The 20,975-nt window shown below is 41.7% G+C and overlaps 1 protein-coding gene across 16 annotated transcripts in view; it reads left to right on the forward strand.

Moving 5' to 3' along the window:
• Positions 1 to 249: 249 nt before the first annotated feature.
• Positions 250 to 20,975, forward strand: part of BCKDHB (branched chain keto acid dehydrogenase E1 subunit beta) — a 377,315-nt gene continuing 356,589 nt past the window's right edge. For 10 of the 16 annotated variants that reach the window (XR_010134304.1, XR_010134305.1, XR_010134303.1 and 7 more), the window contains exon 1: positions 290 to 518. Coding sequence is in view for 9 of the 16 variants with exons in the window: in XM_063707735.1 (XP_063563805.1) it covers positions 323 to 518 (196 nt within the window). In the remaining 7 variants the exon portion in view is untranslated. Of the gene's footprint in view, positions 519 to 20,975 lie in introns of all 16 variants that reach the window. The other 6 variants (XR_010134301.1, XR_010134302.1, XR_010134300.1 and 3 more) reach the window with 3 other exon arrangements.

A 20,975-nucleotide genomic window follows, 5' to 3' on the forward strand; every position in this document is an offset into this window, starting at 1 on the left:
CCTCCAGGCACTGTGTGGAACTTTGCAAACTCGGGTCCTCACCCGAGGCCCGCATGGCCGACCTCGGGGAGGCTCCACCCCAGAAACTATTTCACTGGCGCCACCTCTAGCCCACACTTCCCCTCTTCCGCATGCGCACAAGGAGCAGAAGCCGGCCAGCTCGTCACGTCGCCTTCCCCGCCCCTAAATTTCCAGTTCCGATTGGTCCGTTTCATGGGACCGCCCCTCTGGCCCGACCAATGTGGAAGCCTCCTCGGGTGCTCCGCCCTCCCCGCAGGCGGCGTGCGGCTGCATAGCCTGAGAATCCCAGTGGTGAGCGGGGATGGCGGTTGTAGCGGCGGCTGCTGGCTGGCTACTGAGGCTCAGGGCGGCAGGGGCTGAGGGGCACTGGCGTCGGCTCCCTGGCGCGGGGCTGGCGCGGGGTTTTCTGCACCCCGCCGCGACTGTCGAGGATGCGGCCCAGAGGCGGCAGGTGGCTCATTTTACTTTCCAGCCAGATCCGGAGCCCCGGGAGTATGGTGAGCCCAGGGACTGCCCACTCGGTCCCGCTGCAGCCCGGACTCCCAGGCTCGCAGGCGCCCGCGAGGGGCAGGGGCCGGCAGGCTGCAATCCTTGCATCCCAGCTTATTAACTTCCTGACTCTCTGGAACCTCCTTGCCCCAGGGTCTAACTGTGGTTCACTTCTTGCTCTATTTTTGTGACTGTTCGGCCCTCGAGACGCAGTCCCCCCCTCCCCCGCAACTTTGAGATGGGTGAGAGAGCATACTGCCACCTGGAAGAGCCTGAGGGTGGAGGGGTGGTGCCCAGGGAACGCCTCCCTTTTCTCTGTCCTCCGTCCTTGCTTTCTCAACCCAGGCCTTAGGTGTTGTTCCAGCCTGCCCAGGACTGGGCCACTAGCTTAGGTAGAGGCATTTAAAAGATATATATATCTCTTTATATATATATATTTTAAATGTATATTATATATATTATATATAAAATATATATATGTATATAAAATCAATTCAGTTACTCAGTCCCTTGGTTTCTTCTTACATACAGAAATATGTGTGTGTATGTGTGTGTGTATATATATATCCACACACATACATATATGTGTGGATATATATATATGCATATATATATATGTCCCTTGGTTTCTTCTTACCTACAGAATTCTGAGTAATTGAATTGATTTTCCCAAGGTCACAGAACAGGTCCTTCCTAGAGATGTGAAAGAATTCAGACTTTCTACTTGAGCTTAGTACTGAGCTTGTCCTGGGCTATGCTGCCACTTAGCCAAGGACGTGAAGGTGATGGGAGGAGGAAGCCATAGGAAGGGCATGTAGCAAACTCCTCATAGTATGACTGTTGCATGATTTTTACCATTTCTGCAAGTTTCATGTAATGTCTCTCATCAGAATATCAGATCCAGTGTCTCTCATCAGAATATCAGGAAACTGTAGGGAAACATGTATTGCTTCCTTGTCTAATAACTTCTCATGTGCATGCTAGAGCTGACATTTTTGGAAGTGTGTCTTGTGGATAAGAATGAACAGTTACTGAGTGCTTACCAGGGTCAGGCACTGTGGTGTATGTTTCATCATCTCATTTAAGGTTTAGGACAACCTTAAAAGGTTAGTAAAGTTTTTATTCCCATTTTGCAGTTAGGTTAATGGAGTCTTGAGACAGTTTGACCAAGATTACACAGGTAAGTTAGTGGTAGCTCCAAAGCTCCAGCTTTGGAATCTAATTGATCAGATTCCAGAGCTTCCATTCTAAACAATGTACTAAGATGCGTGTAGATATAATTTACTTGGAGGGCGTCCCGGTATTGTGAAACAGTAGGTACCATAAAGGTTAATAGTAGGTGTTTTTTAATTTTTTTTTCCACCACCAAGATGAGCCCTCAATTCTGTCTTCAAAGCAAATTCTGTCTTCAAAGCAAAGAAATTTTGGTCTAATACTTGAGAAATAGTCCAACTTTCCATAGTTGTAAACTTACTAAAATCTAAGTAAAATGATATCATGTTATCATGATATATATCATGATATATATAAACTTGTTCTTATTTTAAAAATAATACAAACATATTAACAGATAATTTGGATAATGGATAAAAAGTAAAAAAAAAAAAAAAAAAAATCTGCCGGGCCCAGTGGCTCACGTCTGTAATCCCAGCACTTTGGGAGGCGGAGGCAGGCGGATCACCAGGTCAAGAGATGGAGACCATCCTGGCCAACATGGTGAAACCTGGTCTCTACCAAAAATACAAAAATTAGCTGGGCGTGGCAGCGGATGCCTGTAGTCCCAGCTACTCGGGAGGCTGAGGGAGGAGAATCGCTTGAACCTGGGAGGCAGAGGTTGCAGTGAGCTGATATCGTGCCACTGCACTCCAGCCTGGCGACAGAGCAAGACTCTGTCTCAAAAAAAACCCCAAAAAACCAAAAAACAAAAATCACCACCCACTGCAGTAAATATTGCTAACATTTTGGGTGTATCCTTACAGGTATTTCCTTTTAGTTTCGTATTTTCCATACTTTTAGTTTTAATACAAATACAACTTATTTAGTCGGAAGAATTATCCTACAATTCACTGGAGTTTTTATAACCTTCTTGAGAATTTAGAAGAAATGTTCCATGGAGTAGAGATGCTACAAGTCTTTTACAAGTTAAATTCTTGACCCCGGAATCAGATTGTCCTAAGTTTGATCTTGCCTTGGCTGTCTATAACTTTGGAGTTACTACTTATCCTCTGTAAGCCTCAGTTTCTTTATATGTAAGGCGTTAATAATAATACCTACTTCAGAAGGTTGTTGTGAGGGCTACATAAAACAATGTCTATAATATACTTAACACTGTTTGGCAACTGAGAATCAAGCATTCAGTCAATAAGTGGAACCTTTAAATAATTACCGTTATGTTTTTGTTGTTAAAATTTTGCAATTTTGTAAATAATGCAGATACAAGCATTTCATGCATATGGGTTTTATGTATCTGAGATTATTTCTTTAGGATAGAGTCCTGAATACTTTAATGGATTTTAAGTGCATAGTTCAAATTTATACCCGTTTATACCCCATAATATGTATAATAGTGTGAGTATTGGATATTAATGCTAAAATTAGGTGTGTTCATGTACACTCTTGGATATTTTGTGCTAACTGTACTTTGTTTTAATTTTTGTTTCATTTCCGTTGAGGAATATTTTCCCATGTTTTTGTTAAATTGATTTATTTTTACTTAAGAATTGAATATTAGATGTATTTACATATTTTTAAAAGTATACTCAGTATTTTTCCTATCAATACTATCTACCATTATTGCATAGCTGCTCTTTTCCAGGTGTTGTGTTAGACATCAGTTTATAATCCTCACAGTAACCTTGTGAACTAGACAATATTATGCTCATTTTAAAGATGAGAAAATTGAGGCTCAGAAATGTTAGTGCTTACCCAAGTCTGGTAAGTAGCAGAGCCAGAGTTTGAATCCTGATGTGTCTTACTCCAAAGCCTCCCACACTACTTATATACTAAGATTTTGTCTATTAAAAAATATTGAAGAACATACTAACTTTCTGCTTTTCACATGTCCTGCAAATACTTTTCACTCTTTTATTTTGGTTGTTTTGACATATAAAAGGTACTGCTTAAAAGGAGGTAGTCAGATTAGACTCTGAGTTGGTGACACTTAATGCTGCTTTATGCTGGCATGTTTGCTCCCTTTATGACACTGTGTTGTTCTCTGAGAACAGTTCATCCTGGCTTCTCCATGCCCCTGATTCTTGGGCATTGTATGGATGTGAGTTTGTTTATTCAGTCATTCTCTGCATTTTTATTTTCTCCTGGATGCCATACTCTCTGCTAGCTGCTAAGGATGTGATCATGGACCTGTCGGAGGGTAATCTGAGCCTTCGTTTTGGACACTTGGTATCCCCTATCTGCCAGGAAATTCAAACTTTTTGTAGTTTTTTCATCCAGGATTGGGCTATACACAAGGAGGTCATCCATATACTGGAGTATACTCCCATTTCTTAATTAATTGCAGACCCCTCAGATCCCTCTCTAAGGCCCAGGCAAAGCAATGGGGGCTATCCTGAAAACCCTGAGGGAGAACTGTCCAAGTGTATTGTTGTTTTTCTCTGGTATTAGGATTTTCCCATTCAAAGGCAAAAAGGTATTGGGATTCTGGGGCCAGAGGAGTGGAAAAGGAAGCATCTTCTAGGTCTAGGACTGAGAACCATTTAGCATCCCTTGGCACCTGAGCCAGGAGGGTATATGGATCTGCCACCAATGGGTGGACCTACCAGTGGGTCCTAAGAGCCCATGGGTAAGTAATACCTTAGCTGTGGGTGCTTGGCCTTTCCTTGCTTCCAGCTTAATTGGGTATTGTTTTTGATTGGGAAAATAAATAGCTAGGGGTCTTTAAGCTGTATTTTGGCTGGCACTGCTGTTTTAGCCTTCCTTGGTTTTCCAGTATACCATGCCAGTGTGTTAACCTGTTTATTAATGTGGTCTGGGACAGTGTCTGTATTTTTGACTATTAGCAATTTCACCAGATGATGCTTAAATTGTAGTAGTGCCCCTATTTTAACCATAATATCTCTTTTTAACAGGGGGCCTGGGCAGCTTGATACTACTAGAAATTACTGTTGGAAGATTTGTTTCTCAATTTGACAAATCAAAGGAGGAATTAAAGGATCTTACTTGTGGCTTTCCTTCCATTCCCATAATGGTCGTGGACTGGGAGGAAAGTTTTCCTACATAAGTAGTAAGGAAAGAAACTGAATTTGTGTTGAAAAGAAACTGAATTTGGGTGCCCATGACGTCCAGAGTTACCTGGGGGCTCCTCGGTAGTAATTACGATGTTCCTGAACAGGGGCAGTGAGGAAGACCCTGGGTCGCTTCAGTCTTCATCTGATTTCTCTTTTGCACTGCTAGAGTTTTGCCTTATTGAACCCCTTGGTGGGAGCAGGGCCAGTCAATCTTCCAGTGCCAGGGGTTGTAACTGATGCTCTCGCATTTTTGGCAGGGGACTGGCAGGGGCTTAATATAGTCCTTTATCCAATTCTTGTTTTTCTTGCATTTGAAGCAAGAGTCTTTGCTGTCCAGATTATCAGAGGCAAGCCAAATCAACCAAATTCCAAGTGGCTGGTGTGCTCCATCAATTCCTGCAGGCCTGAAATAGGTAGCCTAGGAATTCCAAATAAATAGAACACATGATGACTTGCTGGAAATTCGCAGGAAACAAAATAACTATTCTCAGAACCAAATAAAAGCCTTCCACTAGAAACTAAAAAATGTCTATGGTTTTATATATATGCATACACAAGTAAAACCCAAAGGAGAACAAATAGCAAACAAATGAAAATTAGAAGCAAAAACAAATAGACAGGAAACCATCTCTAAATTTTTCCTACTTAGTCTACCCGGGGGGCTACAGTGTTACCCAGAGCCCCCCAGAAATCCACATAATGAATATTTTATTCCTGATACACAACTCAATATCCTTAATTCCACCAGTATCACCATACATACTGTGCAATGAAGAAATTCACTCTAGGCACATGACCAGTAAGTACTCCAGAGCCAGCTTGTTTAGTAAAGTTATACTTAAGTCATGTGAACTTGAAAATTGCTTAGACTTATTTACTTAATTTATGAGCGCTCCTTTAATTATAAGCCAATCTGGTAGACACAGCATATAACAGTAAGTGTACATACAAATAAACACATCTAGACATGTATACACAAACACAAATGAAGATCCAATAGCTTTTTACCTTGGAACTCTAGCCATGAGATAGCAATATAAGCCCACTGGTTTTACTGTTTGACCCAATGGGTAATCCAGTGAAGGCTGTGAACCAAAATTTCAGGTCAAGCAGTTTCCATGGTAGTTTGATTTTTAAAGGCCAAACCTCCCCAGACTCCAAACACTGGGGCCGAACAGCACCAAAGGAGAACACCACATGCTAACCAGGCCAACCCTACTTAGAACAGCAGCACAAAAGCCTGGATACATGCACCTCCATCCCACCTTCCCATTCAACAGCAAACTCCAGAATTCCAAGCAATACTGGGCCAAACAGTATTGCAAAAGAATATCAAGTTTACTGAATCCTTATTTCCCATTACTATATCAAACACACACAAACAATGACTGCAGCACAGTCCAACTGCTGCAGCAACAAACAAGCCCCGAGAGTGTCCAAACTGTCCCATTGTCACCTGTGAGAGAAAATTCCAAGGAGGCCTTTGTGCTAGACCTCAGAACCTCTGCCGAGGGCGTCCCCTTTGGAGAGGTTCAGGTCTGGAGTTGGATCCCCCAGGGTGTTCCCCTTTGGGATCCAATCTTAGAGTGTCAGACGTCTCTGACCTTAGTTGGGCATGGGTGCTGCTTTGTATGTTTTCCCTCCAGAGGTGATGGCCTACTATGAAATTTGTTTTGTCCCTGGATGAAAGCCTCAACTTCTGGCATACTTATGATTTGATAAGACCATGCTTTCCCTTGCTTCCCGTTCCACTAGAGTGTTAGCCATGAACTTTAATGATAGGAACCGGAGGTGGGTGCATTTCTTTTGTCCTTAACAAGTCAGATAGAATAGGAGAAAAGTCAAAACTCCTAAGAGACATTATTGTTTGCCATTACTGGTTAACCTATAGGATAATTTGGCATAAGAACCCTGTAGGAGAATTTAACATAAGAAAACAAAGTTTAAGTCACCTGAAACGTGTGAATTCACCCTGGATGAGCTGCCGTGGCCAACTGCAACACACGTAAGGATCATGGACTATAGCTGGAAAAGATAGAAAAGAGTCCTCTCCTTCCCCCTCCTGGTATGGGCAGCTATCCCCCTTGGCCTTCAGGTAACACTGGAAAGTGGCCCCGGCCAGTTGCCCACAATTATCAGGGAGCTACTAGGAAATGGCCACTGAAAGACTGAAAAAGAAAAAAAGGAAAGGACTCAGGCCTCTCACCCAAACTGGGCGGTGGTGGTCAGGTGCTTCCACATAGAAAACTCTTGGTTTCACTGGAGTGTGGCCCCGGCCAGAAACCTGCAGTTGCCTCTGTGCTTAGGCATTGTGCGCTGAAGGGCCCAAGTTGGAAAGGGAAAAGAGAAAAAAGCATTCCCCTGTATGGAGCAGAGAGGAAAAGGAGAAGAAAAATAAATCTCCAATTTTGGGCTTACCTCCTGGCTGGCTTTCCAAAATACGTTACTGGTGGAGGATGTCCAGGTTCTTGGCATTTTGAACAAAGAATTGGACAAAAGGCACAAAGAAAGCAAGGAAAAAATGAAGCAACAAAAGCCGAGATTTATTGAAAATGAAAAATGCACTCCACAGGGTGGGAGCCGGCTGGAGCAAGCGGCTGAAGATTGCAGGTTACAGAATTTTCTGGGGTTGGTCACTTTCCGCAACCAATCAGAAGCTGAAGTTACAAATTTACACCCTATGCAAATGTCTAATTGGTCGCAGAAAGCAACCATTCAGAGGCTGAAGTGAAGTTACAAAGTTATACTCCTATGCAAATGAAGACTTGGCCCATGACTAGCCTGATTGGTTGTGGGAGCGGATCAATCAAAGATACTTCGAATTTTTTCATCTGCCACGCAGAAAAGGGGCAGGAGGGTTGCAAAGGGAGTGGCTTCTGGTCCTTTTGTTACTTGGGCATGGGAAGTTGGGGTTGGGGTTTTCCTTTTGATTTAGTTCTAGGAAGTCAGCATGAGTTGGCCTTAGGTTCCCTGCCTCCAGACCCTATTCTGCCTCAAAGGAAAGAAATGGCAAGCTCTGGAATAGAATATAGTAGTGCTAGATTTTTTTTTTTTTTTTTAATTAAATACAGGGTCTCACTCTCTTGTCTAGGCTGGAGTGTAGTGGCTCAATCATGGCTCACTGCAGTCTCTACTTCCCAGGCTCAGGTGATCCTCATACTCAGCCTCCAGGGTAGCTTGGACTACAGGCATGCACCACCATGCCTGGCTAATTTTTTGTAGTTTTTGTAGAGACAGGGTTTCACCATGTTGCCCAGGCTGGTTTTGAACTCCTGGGCTCAAGCAGTCCTCTTGCTTTGGCCTCCCAAAGTGCTGGGATAAAAGGCATGAGCCACCACGCCTGGCTAGTGCTGCTAGATTTAAGCTATATTTTGGAAGCAGGATTTGATAGGTTGGATGCGAAGGATGAAAAAAAGGAAGACATTGAAGATACCTCACTGGTTTGTGGCACGGGAATCTGGGTGGAGGGTAGTGCTGTTTGCTAAGATGGAAAAGATTAGTTTTGGGAGCCGACACAAGAATTCAGTTTGTGCTTGTTGAAAAGCTCAAGAAACTCAAGTGGAGAACTGATGACTGTTGGATATAAAAGTCAGGAGTTCAGAGGAGAGGCCTGGCTGGGTTGGAGATAACCATTTGGGAGTCACCAACATATAGAGGGGGTTTTAAAACCACTTAGAGATTGAGTAGAGGAACCAGCTTAAAGGAAGGGAAGCACCATTGTTTCTTGACAGAAGTTACCAGGTGCCCTGAGATGGGGCAACCCAGGGACTCTAGACCCCGTCTCTTCAACTTTACAGTTTTGTTCCTCTCACTTTTGTTGTCTTTAGTTGACCCTTCCTCATCCTCTGCCAATACCATTTACTTCCTTTCTTATCATGGATATGTGATACACACTGGTACCTTACAAAGGCAGTTGCCTTTATGGATCTTTCATTTCATTTTTTTTAAGAGAAGGGGTCTTGCTATGTTGCCCAGGCTGAAGTGCAGTGGCTATTCACAGCCACAATCATCATGTAGTACAACCCTGAACTCTCCTGGGCTCAAGTGATCCTCCTGCCTCAACCTCTTGAGTAGTTGGGACTATCGTCACGTACTACTGTGCCTGACCCATTTACATTTTAATACAAAATGTTCTGTCCCTGACATTTGGGTTCTCCCTCAGTCTTATTTTATGAAGTAGATGCTGACTAACTCTTAGTAGAGTTTAGAGTAAGATAGAGGTACATACCTGGTCAATAGAAAGGGATTCCTGGAGAATAGGTTATCTGGATGGAGGGTAGAGGTTTTGTTGGGGAAAACAGGTAGTTTCTTAGTATCCTATTATTTCATGATGTGAATTAGTGCCAGATTGTTTCATTGACATCATTCATCATACTTCACCAGGCATATACTGATTGTCACTTGTGTGTTACACACTGTGATAAATGCTGGGGTTTCTTTTTTTTTTTTGAGACAGAGTCTCGCTCTGTCACGCAGGCTGGAGTGCAGTGGCGCAATCTTGGCCCACTGCAGGCTCTGCCTCCCAGATTCTCACCATTCTCCTGCCTCAGCCTCCCAAGTAGCTGGAACTACAGGCGCCTGCCACCACGCCTGGCTAATTTTTTGTATTTTTAGTAGAGACGGAGTTTTACTGTGTTAGCAAGGATGGTCTCAATCTCCTGACCTCATGATCCACCCCCCTCGGCCTCCCAATGCTGGAGTTTCTAAGAGGAATATGATGAGGATATGCTGTAACACACAGGTCTATATCAATAACTAGGCAGTACAGAGGAAAGCCAGTGCCGAACGAATTGGCACAACCTTCACTTTCTGCAAGTAGTCCCTAATTTTCTGTATCATAGCTGTATATTTTTATGTGTTTGGGTCTAAGCTATAAATCCACTCACTGACCATGTGCTCTGCTCTTGGCCTTATTTATTTCTGGAGATTGCTGACATTTGCCCTTTTCCTCAGATGCTCTATCCCTGTGGGAGGCTTCTCTTTCCCTTTAACACTGCTGCATACTGCATAGTTATTAAAGACCTACCCCATCAGACTGTTGATGCAATAACACCTCTCATTTGCCCCCCTCCTGCAGTTTGCCTTTGAATGTGACATTGGTAGGTCTTTTATCTTACACATTTCTTTCTCTTTAAGTTGTTGGTTAATATTTTTGTTTTAGTTTCCTTAAACCTTTATTTTTTATTTATTTATTTTTTTAATCTCACTATCTTTTTTTTTATTTAAGTTTTAGGGTACATGTGCACATTGTGCAGGTTAGTTACATATGTATACATGTGCCATGCTGGTGCACTGCACCCACTAACTCGTCATCTAGCATTAGGTATATCTCCCAATGCTATCCCTCCCCCCTCCCCCCACCCCACAACAGTCCCCAGAGTGTGATATTCCCCTTCCTGTGTCCATGTGATCTCATTGTTCAATTCCCACCTATGAGTGAGAATATGCGGTGTTTGGTTTTTTGTTCTTGCGATAGTTTACTGAGAATGATGGTTTCCAATTTCATCCATGTCCCTACAAAGGACATGAACTTATCATTTTTTATGGCTGCATAGTATTCCATGGTGTATATGTGCCACATTTTCTTAATCCAGTCTATCATTGTTGGACATTTGGGTTGGTTCCAAGTCTTTGCTATTGTGAATAATGCCGCAATAAACATACGTGTGCATGTGTCTTTATAGCAGCATGATTTATAGTCCTTTGGGTATATACCCAGTAATGGGATGGCTGGGTCAAATGGTATTTCTAGTTCTAGATCCCTGAGGAATCGCCACACTGACTTCCACACTGGTTGAACTAGTTTACAGTCCCACCAACAGTGTAAAAGTGTTCCTATTTCTCCACATCCTCTCTAGCACCTGTTGTTTCCTGACTTTTTAATGATTGCCATTCTAACTGGTGTGAGATGATATCTCATAGTGGTTTTGATTTGCATTTCTCTGATGGCCAGTGATGATGAGCATTTTTTCATGTGTTTTTTGGCTGCATAAATGTCTTCTTTTGAGAAGTGTCTGTTCATGTCCTTCACCTACTTTTTGATGGGGTTGTTTGTTTTTTTCTTGTAAATTTGTTTGATTTCATTGTAGATTCTGGATATTAGCCCTTTGTCAGATGAGTAGGTTGCGAAAATTTTCTCCCATGTTGTAGGTTGCCTGTTCACTCTGATGGCAGTTTCTTTTGCTGTGCAGAAGCTCTTTAGTTTAATTAGATCCCATTTGTCAATTTTGGCTTTTGTTGCCATTGCTTTTGGTGTTTTGGACATGAAGTCCTTGCCCATGCCTATGTCCTGAATGGTAATGCCTAGGTTTTCTTCTAGGGTTTTTATGGTTTTAGGTCTAACGTTTAAATCTTTAATCCATCTTGAATTGATTTTTGTATAAGGTGTAAGGAAGGGATCCAGTTTCAGCTTTCTACATATGGCTAGCCAGTTTTCCCAGCACCATTTATTAAATAGGGAATCCTTTCCCCATTGCTTGTTTTTCTCAGGTTTGTCAAAGATCAGATAGTTGTAGGTATGCGGCGTTATTTCTGAGGGCTCTGTTCTGTTCCATTGGTCTATATCTCTGTTTTGGTACCAGTACCATGCTGTTTTTGTTACTGTAGCCTTGTAGTATAGTTTGAAGTCAGGTAGTGTGATGCCTCCAGCTTTGTTCTTTTGGCTTAGGATTGACTTGGCAATGTGGGCTCTTTTTTGGTTCCATATGAACTTTAAAGTAGTTTTTTCCAATTCTGTGAAGAAAGTCATTGGTAGCTTGATGGGGATGGCATTGAATCTGTAAATGACCTTGGGCAGTATGGCCATTTTCACGATATTGATTCTTCCTACCCATGAGCATGGAATGTTCTTCCATTTGTTTGTATCCTCTTTTATTTCCTTGAGCAGTGGTTTGTAGTTCTCCTTGAAGAGGTCCTTCACATCCCTTGTAAGTTGGATTCCTAGGTATTTTATTCTCTTTGAAGCAATTGTGAATGGGAGTTCACTCATGATTTGGCTCTCTGTTTGTCTGTTGTTGGTGTATAAGAATGCTTGTGATTTTTGTACATTGATTTTGTATCCTGAGACTTTGCTGAAGTTGCTTATCAGCTTAAGGAGATTTTGGGCTGAGACAATGGGGTTTTCTAGATAAACAATCATGTCATCTGCAAACAGGGACAATTTGACTTCCTCTTTTCCTAATTGAATACCCTTTATTTCCTTCTCCTGCCTGATTGCCCTGGCCAGAACTTCCAACACTATGTTGAATAGGAGTGGTGAGAGAGGGCATCCCTGTCTTGTGCCAGTTTTCAAAGGGAATGCTTCCAGTTTTTGCCCATTCAGTATGATATTGGCTGTGGGTTTGTCATAGATAGCTCTTATTATTTTGAAATACATCCCATCAATACCTAATTTATTGAGAGTTTTTAGCATGAAGGGTTGTTGAATTTTGTCAAAGGCTTTTTCTGCATCTATTGAGATAATCATGTGGTTTTTGTCTTTGGCTCTGTTTATATGCTGGATTACATTTATTGATTTGCGTATATTGAACCAGCCTTGCATCCCAGGGATGAAGCCCACTTGATCATGATGGATAAGCTTTTTGATGTGCTGCTGGATTCGGTTTGCCAGTATTTTATTGAGGATTTTTGCATCAATGTTCATCAAGGATATTGGTCTAAAATTCTCTTTTATGGTTGTGTCTCTGCCCGGCTTTGGTATCAGAATGATGCTGGCCTCATAAAATGAGTTAGGGAGGATTCCCTCTTTTTCTATTGATTGGAATAGTTTCAGAAGGAATGGTACCAGTTCCTCCTTGTACCTCTGGTAGAATTCGGCTGTGAATCCATCTGGTCCTGGACTCTTTTTGGTTGGTAAACTATTGATTATTGCCACAATTTCAGCTCCTGTTATTGGTCTATTCAGAGATTCAACTTCTTCCTGGTTTAGTCTTGGGAGAGTGTATGTGTCGAGAAATGTATCCATTTCTTCTAGATTTTCTAGTTTATTTGCATAGAGGTGTTTGTAGTATTCTCTGATGGTAGTTTGTATTTCTGTGGGATCGGTGGTGATATCCCCTTTATCATTTTTTATGGCGTCTATTTGATTCTTCTCTCTTTTTTTCTTTATTAGTCTTGCTAGCGGTCTATCAATTTTGTTGATCCTTTCAAAAAACCAGCTCCTGGATTCATTGATTTTTTGAAGGGTTTTTTTGTGTCTCTATTTCCTTCAGTTCTGCTCTGATTTTAGTTATTTCTTGCCTTCTGCTGGCTTTTGAATGTGTTTGCTCTTGCTTTTCTAGTTCTTTTAATTGTGATGTTAGGGTGTCAATTTTGGATCTTTCCTGCTTTCTCTTGTGGGCATTTAGTGCTATAAATTTCCCTCTACACACTGCTTTGAATGCATCCCAGAGATTCTGGTATGTTGTGTCTTTGTTCTCGTTGGTTTCAAAGAACATCTTTATTTCTGCCTTCATTTCGTTATGTACCCAGTAGTCATTCAGGAGCAGGTTGTTCAGTTTCCATGTAGTTGAGCGGCTTTGAGTGAGATTTTTAATCCTGAGTTCTAGTTTGATTGCACTGTGGTCTGAGAGATAGTTTGTTATAATTTCTGTTCTTTTACATTTGCTGAGGAGAGCTTTACTTCCAACTATGTGGTCAATTTTGGAATAGGTGTGGTGTGGTGCTGAAAAAAATGTATATTCTGTTGATTTGGGGTGGAGAGTTCTGTAGATGTCTATTAGGTCCGCTTGGTGCAGAGCTGAGTTCAATTCCTGGGTATCCTTGTTGACTTTCTGTCTCGTTGATCTGTCTAATGTTGACAGTGGGGTGTTAAAGTCTCCCATTGTTAACGTGTGGGAGTCTATGTCTCTTTGTAGGTCACTCAGGACTTGCTTTATGAATCTGGGTGCTCCTGTATTGGGTGCATATATATTTAGGATAGTTAGCTCCTCTTGTTGAATTGATCCCTTTACCATTATGTAATGGCCTTCTTGTCTCTTTTGATCTTTGTTGGTTTAAAGTCTGTTTTGTCAGAGACTAGGATTGCAACCCCTGCCTTTTTTTGTTTTCCATTTGCTTGGTAGATCTTCCTCCATCCTTTTATTTTGAGCCTATGTGTGTCTCTGCATGTGAGATGGGTTTCCTGAATACAGCACACTGATGGGTCTTGACTCTTTATCCAACTTGCCAGTCTGTGTCTTTTAATTGGAGCATTTAGTCCATTTACATTTAAAGTTAATATTGTTATGTGTGAATTTGATCCTGTCATTATGATGTTAGCTGGTGATTTTACTCATTAGTTGATGCAGTTTCTTCCTAGTCTCGATGGTCTTTACATTTTGGCATGATTTTGCAGCGGCTGGTACCGGTTGTTCCTTTCCATGTTTAGCGCTTCCTTCAGGAGCTCTTTTAGGGCAGGCCTGGTGGTGACAAAATCTCTCAGCATTTGCTTGTGTGTAAAGTATTTTTTTCCTCCTTCACTTATGAAGCTTAGTTTGGCTGGATATGAAATTCTGGGTTGAAAATTCTTTTCTTTAAGAATGTTGAATATTGGCCCCCACTCTCTTCTGGCTTGTAGGGTTTCTGCCGAGAAATCCGCTGTTAGTCTGATGGGCTTCCCTTTGAGGGTAACCCGACCTTTCTCTCTGGCTGCCCTTAACATTTTTTCCTTCATTTCAACTTTGGTGAATCTGACAATTATGTGTCTTGGAGTTGCTCTTCTCGAGGAGTATCTTTGTGGTGTTCTCTGTATTTCCTGAATCTGAATGTTGGCCTGCCTTGCTAGATTGGGGAAGTTCTCCTGGATAATATCCTGCAGAGTGTTTTCCAACTTGGTTCCATTCTCCGCATCACTTTCAGGTACACCAATCAGACGTAGATTTGGTCTTTTCACATAGTCCCATATTTCTTGGAGGCTTTGCTCATTTCTTTTTATTCTTTTTTCTCTAGACTTCCCTTCTCGCTTCATTTCATTCATTTCATCTTCCATTGTTGATACCCTTTCTTCCAGTTGATCGCATCGGCTCCTGAGGCTTCTGCATTCTTCACGTAGTTCTCGAGCCTTGGTTTTCAGCTCCATCAGCTCCTTTAAGCACTTCTCTGTGTTTGTTATTCTGGTTATACATTCGTCTGAATTTTTTTCAAAGTTTTCAACTTCTTTGCCTTTGGTTTGAATGTCCTCCCGTAGCTCAGAGTAATTTGATCGTCTGAAGCCTTCTTCTCTCAGCTCGTCAAAATCATTCTCCATCCAGCTTTGTTCCGTTGCTGGTGAGGAACTGCGTTCCTTTGGAGGAGGAGAGGTGCTCTGCGTTTTAGAGTTTCCAGTTTTTGTGTTCTGTTTTTTCCCCATCTTTGTGGTTTTATCTACTTTTGGTCTTTGATGATGGTGATGTACAGATGGGTTTTCAGTGTGGATGTCCTTTCTGTTTGTTAGTTTTCCTTCTAACAGACAGGACCCTCAGCTGCAGGTCTGTTGGAATACCCTGATGTGTGAGGTGTCAGTGTGCCCCTGCTGGGGGGTGCCTCCCAGTTAGGCTGCTCGGGGGTCAGGGGTCAGGGACCCACTTGAGGAGGCAGTCTGCCCGTTCTCAGATCTCCAGCTGCGTGCTGGGAGAACCACTGCTCTCTTCAAAGCTGTCAGACAGGGACATTTAAGTCTGCAGAGGTTACTGCTGTCTTTTTGTTTGTCTGTGCCCTGCCCCCAGAGGTGGAGCCTACAGAGGCAGGCAAGCCTCCTTGAGCTGTGGTGGGCTCCACCCGGTTCGAGCTTCCCGGCTGCTTTGTTTACCTAAGCAAGCCTGGGCAATGGCGGGCGCCCCTCCTCCGGCCTCGCTGCCGCCTTGCAGTTTGATCTCAGACTGCTGTGCTAGCAATCAGCGAGATTCCGTGGGCGTAGGACCCTCCGAGTCAGGTGTGGGATATAGTCTCGTGGTGCGCCGTTTTTTAAGCTGGTCTGAAAAGCGCAATATTCGGGTGGGAGTGACCCGATTTTCCAGGTGCGTCCGTCACCCCTTTCTTTGACTCGGAAAGGGAACTCCCTGACCCCTTGCGCTTCCCAGGTGAGGCAATGCCTCGCCCTGCTTCGGCTCGCGCACGGTGCGCGCACCCACTGGCCTGCGCTCACTGGCACTCCCTAGTGAGATGAACCCGGTACCTCAGATGGAAATGCAGAAATCACCCGTCTTCTGCGTTGCTCACGCTGGGAGCTGTAGACCGGAGCTGTTCCTATTCGGCCATCTTGGCACCTCCCCCCCCAAACCTTTTTTGAAATAGTGTTTGCATGTGTTCGTTCATTCATTCAACAAATATTTATTTAGCACCTATTACATGTCAGGCCCTGTTGTGAGCACTGAAGACACAGCTCTGATCAAAAGCATTTAAGGATACCAGTCCTCTTGGAGCTTATGTTCCATTATGGTCTTTACATTCTGCCTATGTGTCACCTCATTTTTTCAGCAATGCTGATGAAATGCATATTCATGTTTCTTTACTTAGTACAATTTCAATTAAACAACTCAATGCCAGCCACAGAGCCCTGTTTTAACAATAGGCAACCATTAACTTGCATCCTTGATATAGGAGAAAGTGTGCTGCTGTATTTTGTTGTTGTTTGTTTTGCTATACGTTTTTATCTTGAAAAAGAATTACCAGTCTGGTTTTAAAATGTAGCAGTCATTTATTAGTACTGTGTGATTGCATAATTAGGTAACTGTGCTTAATAAATTTTTAGTGATGTATATAGATTATTTTTTAACAGTCTTACCAGCAGTACAGCTTTGGTTAGCACATGCTATAAGTAGGTTTATCTTACTATGGCAGACATAAGCATAGTCTATGAATAGTCTTTGATGTAACCTCTAGGAGAATAAATAACTCTAAGGAAAATATATATTAAAAAAATTACCTGTGAATAACTTGTGATTTCTTCTTGCCTTGTCCACAAATCATGCTGTAACTTTAAAAAAGAAATGAAAAGTAAATGCTACTCCATTAAAATTTGTAATTTAAAACTTAGAAAAGTATCTGGTAGAATAGCAATTAATCCAAAACCCTAAAATTTTGAATCTGTTTGAAAAACTATTCAGGAGTGAAAGTTTAGGCATTCACATGGAAATAATTACCTTTAAATACCCTTACTGGTAAATTATTTTATACAAGACGAATAGATTCTTTGTGGTTATCAGACAATAATTGAAATGTTTACTTTGTATGATTTTTATTATTAAAGTCTTTGCTTCCTCCCTACTAATAACTTGCTGAGCATCAGTGCAATAAGATATCATGTCATTCAGTATTAATCTGAATGTTCAGCAGACTTGAAATAAATAGCAACTTAGATATTTAGACATTTTGTTGGGAATAGGCCCCCAAATCTGGCCATAAACTGGCCCCAAAACTGGCCATAAACAGAATCTCTGCAGCACTGTGACATGTTCTTGATGACCATGACGCCCACGCTGCAAAGTTGTGGGTTTACGGGGATGAGGGCAAGGAACACCTGGCCCACCCAGGGCAGAAAACCGCTTAAAGGCATTCTTAAACCACAAACAATAGCATGAGGGATCTGTGCCTTAAGGACATGCTCCTGCTGCAGATAACTAGCCCAACCCATCCCTTTGTTTCCTGTAAGGAATACTTTTAGTTAATCTATAATCTATAGAAACAATGCTTATCACTGGCTTGCTGTCAATAAATATGTGGGTAAATCTCTGTTCGAGGCTCTCAGCTCTGAAGGCTGTGAGACCCCTGATTTCCCACTCCACAACTCTATATTTGTGTGTGTGTGTGTCTTTAATTCCTCTAGCACCGCTGGGTTAGTGTGTCCCCAACCAAGCTGGTCTCAGTACATTTTTATTCTGGCTAGGTTCTTAGCTATGGAAATCCTCATAGACAAGTCAAGATCTTACTTTATGAAATGTATGCAATAGGAGAGTCAGTGGGATGTCACTGTGATTGGGAAAAATGTTTACCCAAGACTATTATCTTCTGAAGCTGGGCACCAATATATACTTGAAGAATATTTATAAAATTGAGAAGGATTTAAGGAAAGTACAGGCCTACCTCGGACATATTGTGGGTTTGGCTCCAGACCACTACAATAAAATGAATATTGCAATATAGTGAATATTACAATAAAGTGAGTCACACAAATGTATTGGTTTCCCAGTGCATATAAACATGTTTACATTGTACTGTAGTCTAGTAAGTGTGCAATAGCATTATATCTAAAAGATCAATGTACATACTTTAATTAAGAAATACTTTATCGATAAAAATTGCCAACAATCATCTGAAACTTTGGCAAGTCATAATCTTTTTGCTGGTGGAGGGTCTTGCCTTGATGTTGTTAGCTACTGACTGATCAGGGTAGTGGTTGCTGAAGGTTGTGGTGGCTGTGGCAACTTCATTAAAAAAAAAAGACAACAATGAAGTTTGCTGCATTGATAGAATCTTCCTTTCATGACAGATTTCTCTGTAGCATGAGATGCTGTTTGATAGCATTTTACCACAGTAGAACTTTTTTCAGAATTGAAATCAATTCTCCCAAACCCTGCCACTTCTTTATCAGCTAAGTTTGTGTAATATTGTAAGTCCTTTGTTGTCATTTCACAGTGTTCATGGCATCTTTGTCAGCAATGGATTTCATCTCAAGGATCCACTTTTTTTTTGAATTCATAGAAAGTAATAGATTCCATCTCAAGACTCCACTTTCTTTGAGTTCTTCAGGTTGCATCCGTAAAGAGCAACTCCTCATCCATTGAAGTTTTATCATGAGATTGTAGCAATTCAGTCACATCTTCGGGCTGCACTTCTAGTTCTCTTGCTATTTCTACCACGTCTGCAGTTACGTTCTTCTCTGAAGTTTTGAATCCCTCAAAGTCATCCATGAGGCTGGGCATGGTGGCTCATGCGTGTAATCCTACCACTTTGGCAGGCCGAGGCTGGTGGATCATCTGAGCTAAGGAGTTTGAGACCAGCCTGGGCAGCATGTGAGACCTGGGCTCTACTAAAAATACAAAAAAATCAGCAGGCATGCTAGCGCATGCCTGTAATCCCTGGGGTGGCTGTGGTGTGAGAATTGGTTGATCCTGGGAGGTGGAGGTTGCAAAAAAAATAAAATGAACGAATGAATGAATGAATAAATGAAGTCATCCATGAGGGTTGAAATCAATTTATTTCAAACTCCTATAAATGTTGACTTCTTTTTTACTGTTTTTTTTTTTTTTTGAGACGGAGTCTGGCTCTGTCGCCCAGGCTGGAGTGCAGTGGCATAATCTTGGCTCACTGCAACCTCTACCTCCTGGGTTCAAGTGATTCTTGTGCCTCAGCCTCCTGAGTAGCTGGGATTACAGGTGTGCACCACCATACTGGGCTAATTTTTTGTATTTTTGGTAGAGGATGGGGTTTCGCCATGTTAGCCAGGCTGGTCTTGAACTCCTGGCCTCAAGTGATCCGCACCCCCCTTGGCCTCACAAAGTGCTGGGATTTCAAGTGTGAGCCATCACGCCTGGCCAATGTTGACATTTTGAAATTTCATGAACCATGAACATTCTAAATGGCATCTAGAATAGTCCTTCCCAGAAGATTTTCAATTTACTTTGCCCAGATCCATCAGAGTAATCATTTATGGCAGATATAGCTTTACAAAATGTATTTCTTAAATAATAAGACTTGAAAGTAGGAATTATTCCTTGATCTGTGAGCCACAGAATTGATGTATTAGCAGGCATGAAAACAATGTTAATCTTTTTTTTCCTATTTTTTTTCATTATACTTTAAGTTCTAGGGTACATGTACACAATGTGCAGGTTTGATACATAGGTATGTGCCATGTTGTTTTGCTGCACCCATCGACTCATCATTTACATTAGGTATTTCTTCTAATGCTATCTCTCCCCCAGCTTCCCAATCCCCGACAGGCCCTGGTGTGTGATGTTCCCCGCCCTGTGTCCAAGTGATCTCATTGTTCATTTCCCACTTATGAGTGAGAACATGTGGTGTTTGGTTTTCTGTCCTTGTGATAGTTTGCTGAGAATGATGGTTTCCAGCTTCATCCATGTCCCTGCAAAGGACATGAACTCATTTTGTATGGCTGCATAGTATTCCATGGTGTATATGTGCCACATTTTCTTAATCTAGTCTATCATTGATAGACATTTGGGTTGGTTCCAAGTCTTTGCTATTGTGAATAGTGCCACAATAAACATACATGTGCATGTGTCTTTATAGTAGCATGATTTATAATCATTTGGATATATACCCAGTAATGGGATTGTTGGGTCAAATGGTAATTCTAGTTCTAGATCCTTGAGGAATCTCCACACTGTTTTCCACAATGGTTGAACCAATTTACACTCCCACCAAGAGTGTAAAAGTGTTCCTATTTCTCCACATCCTCTCCAGCATCTGTTGTTTCTTGACTTTTTAATGATTGCCATTCTAAATGGTGTGAGATGGTATCTCATTGTGATTTTGATTTGCATTTCTCTGATGACCGGTGATGATAAGCATTTTCTCATGTGTCTGTTGGCTGCATAGATGTCTTCTTTTGAGCAGTATCTGTTCATATTCTTTGCCCACTTTTTGATGGGTTTGTTTGTCTTTTTCTTGTAAATTTGTTTGAGTTCTTTGTAGATTCTGGATATTAGCCCTTTGTGAGATGGGTAGATTGCGAAAATTTTCTCCCATTCTGTAGGTTGCCTGTTCACTCTGATGATAGTTTATTTTGCCATGCAGAAGCTCTTTAGTTTAATTAGATCCCCTTTGTCTATTTTGTCTTTTGTTGCCATTGCTTTTGATGTTTTAGTCATGAAGTCCTTGCCTATACCTATGTCCTGAATGGTATTGCCTAGGTTTTCTTCTAGGGATTTTATGGTTTTAGGTCTAACATTTAAGTCTTTAATCCATCTTGAGTTAATTTTTGTATAAGGTGTAAGGAAGGGATCCAGTTTCAGCTTTCTACATATGGCTAGCCAGTTTTCCCAGCACCATTTATTAAATAGGGAATCCTTTCCCCATTTCTTATTTTTGTCAGGTTTATTAAAGATCAGATGGTTGTAGATTTGTGGCATTATTTCTGAGGCCTCTGTTCTGTTCCATTGGTCTATATCTCTGTTTTGGTACCAGTACCATGCTGTTTTGGTTACTGTAGCCTTGTAGTATAGTTTGAAGTCAGGTAGTGTGATACCTTTAGCTTTGTTCTTTTTGTTTAGGATTATCTTGGCTATGTGGGCTCTTTTTTGG

Source organism: Gorilla gorilla, chromosome 5, assembly GCF_029281585.2.
Source record: "Gorilla gorilla gorilla isolate KB3781 chromosome 5, NHGRI_mGorGor1-v2.1_pri, whole genome shotgun sequence".
NCBI lineage: Eukaryota > Metazoa > Chordata > Mammalia > Primates > Hominidae > Gorilla > Gorilla gorilla.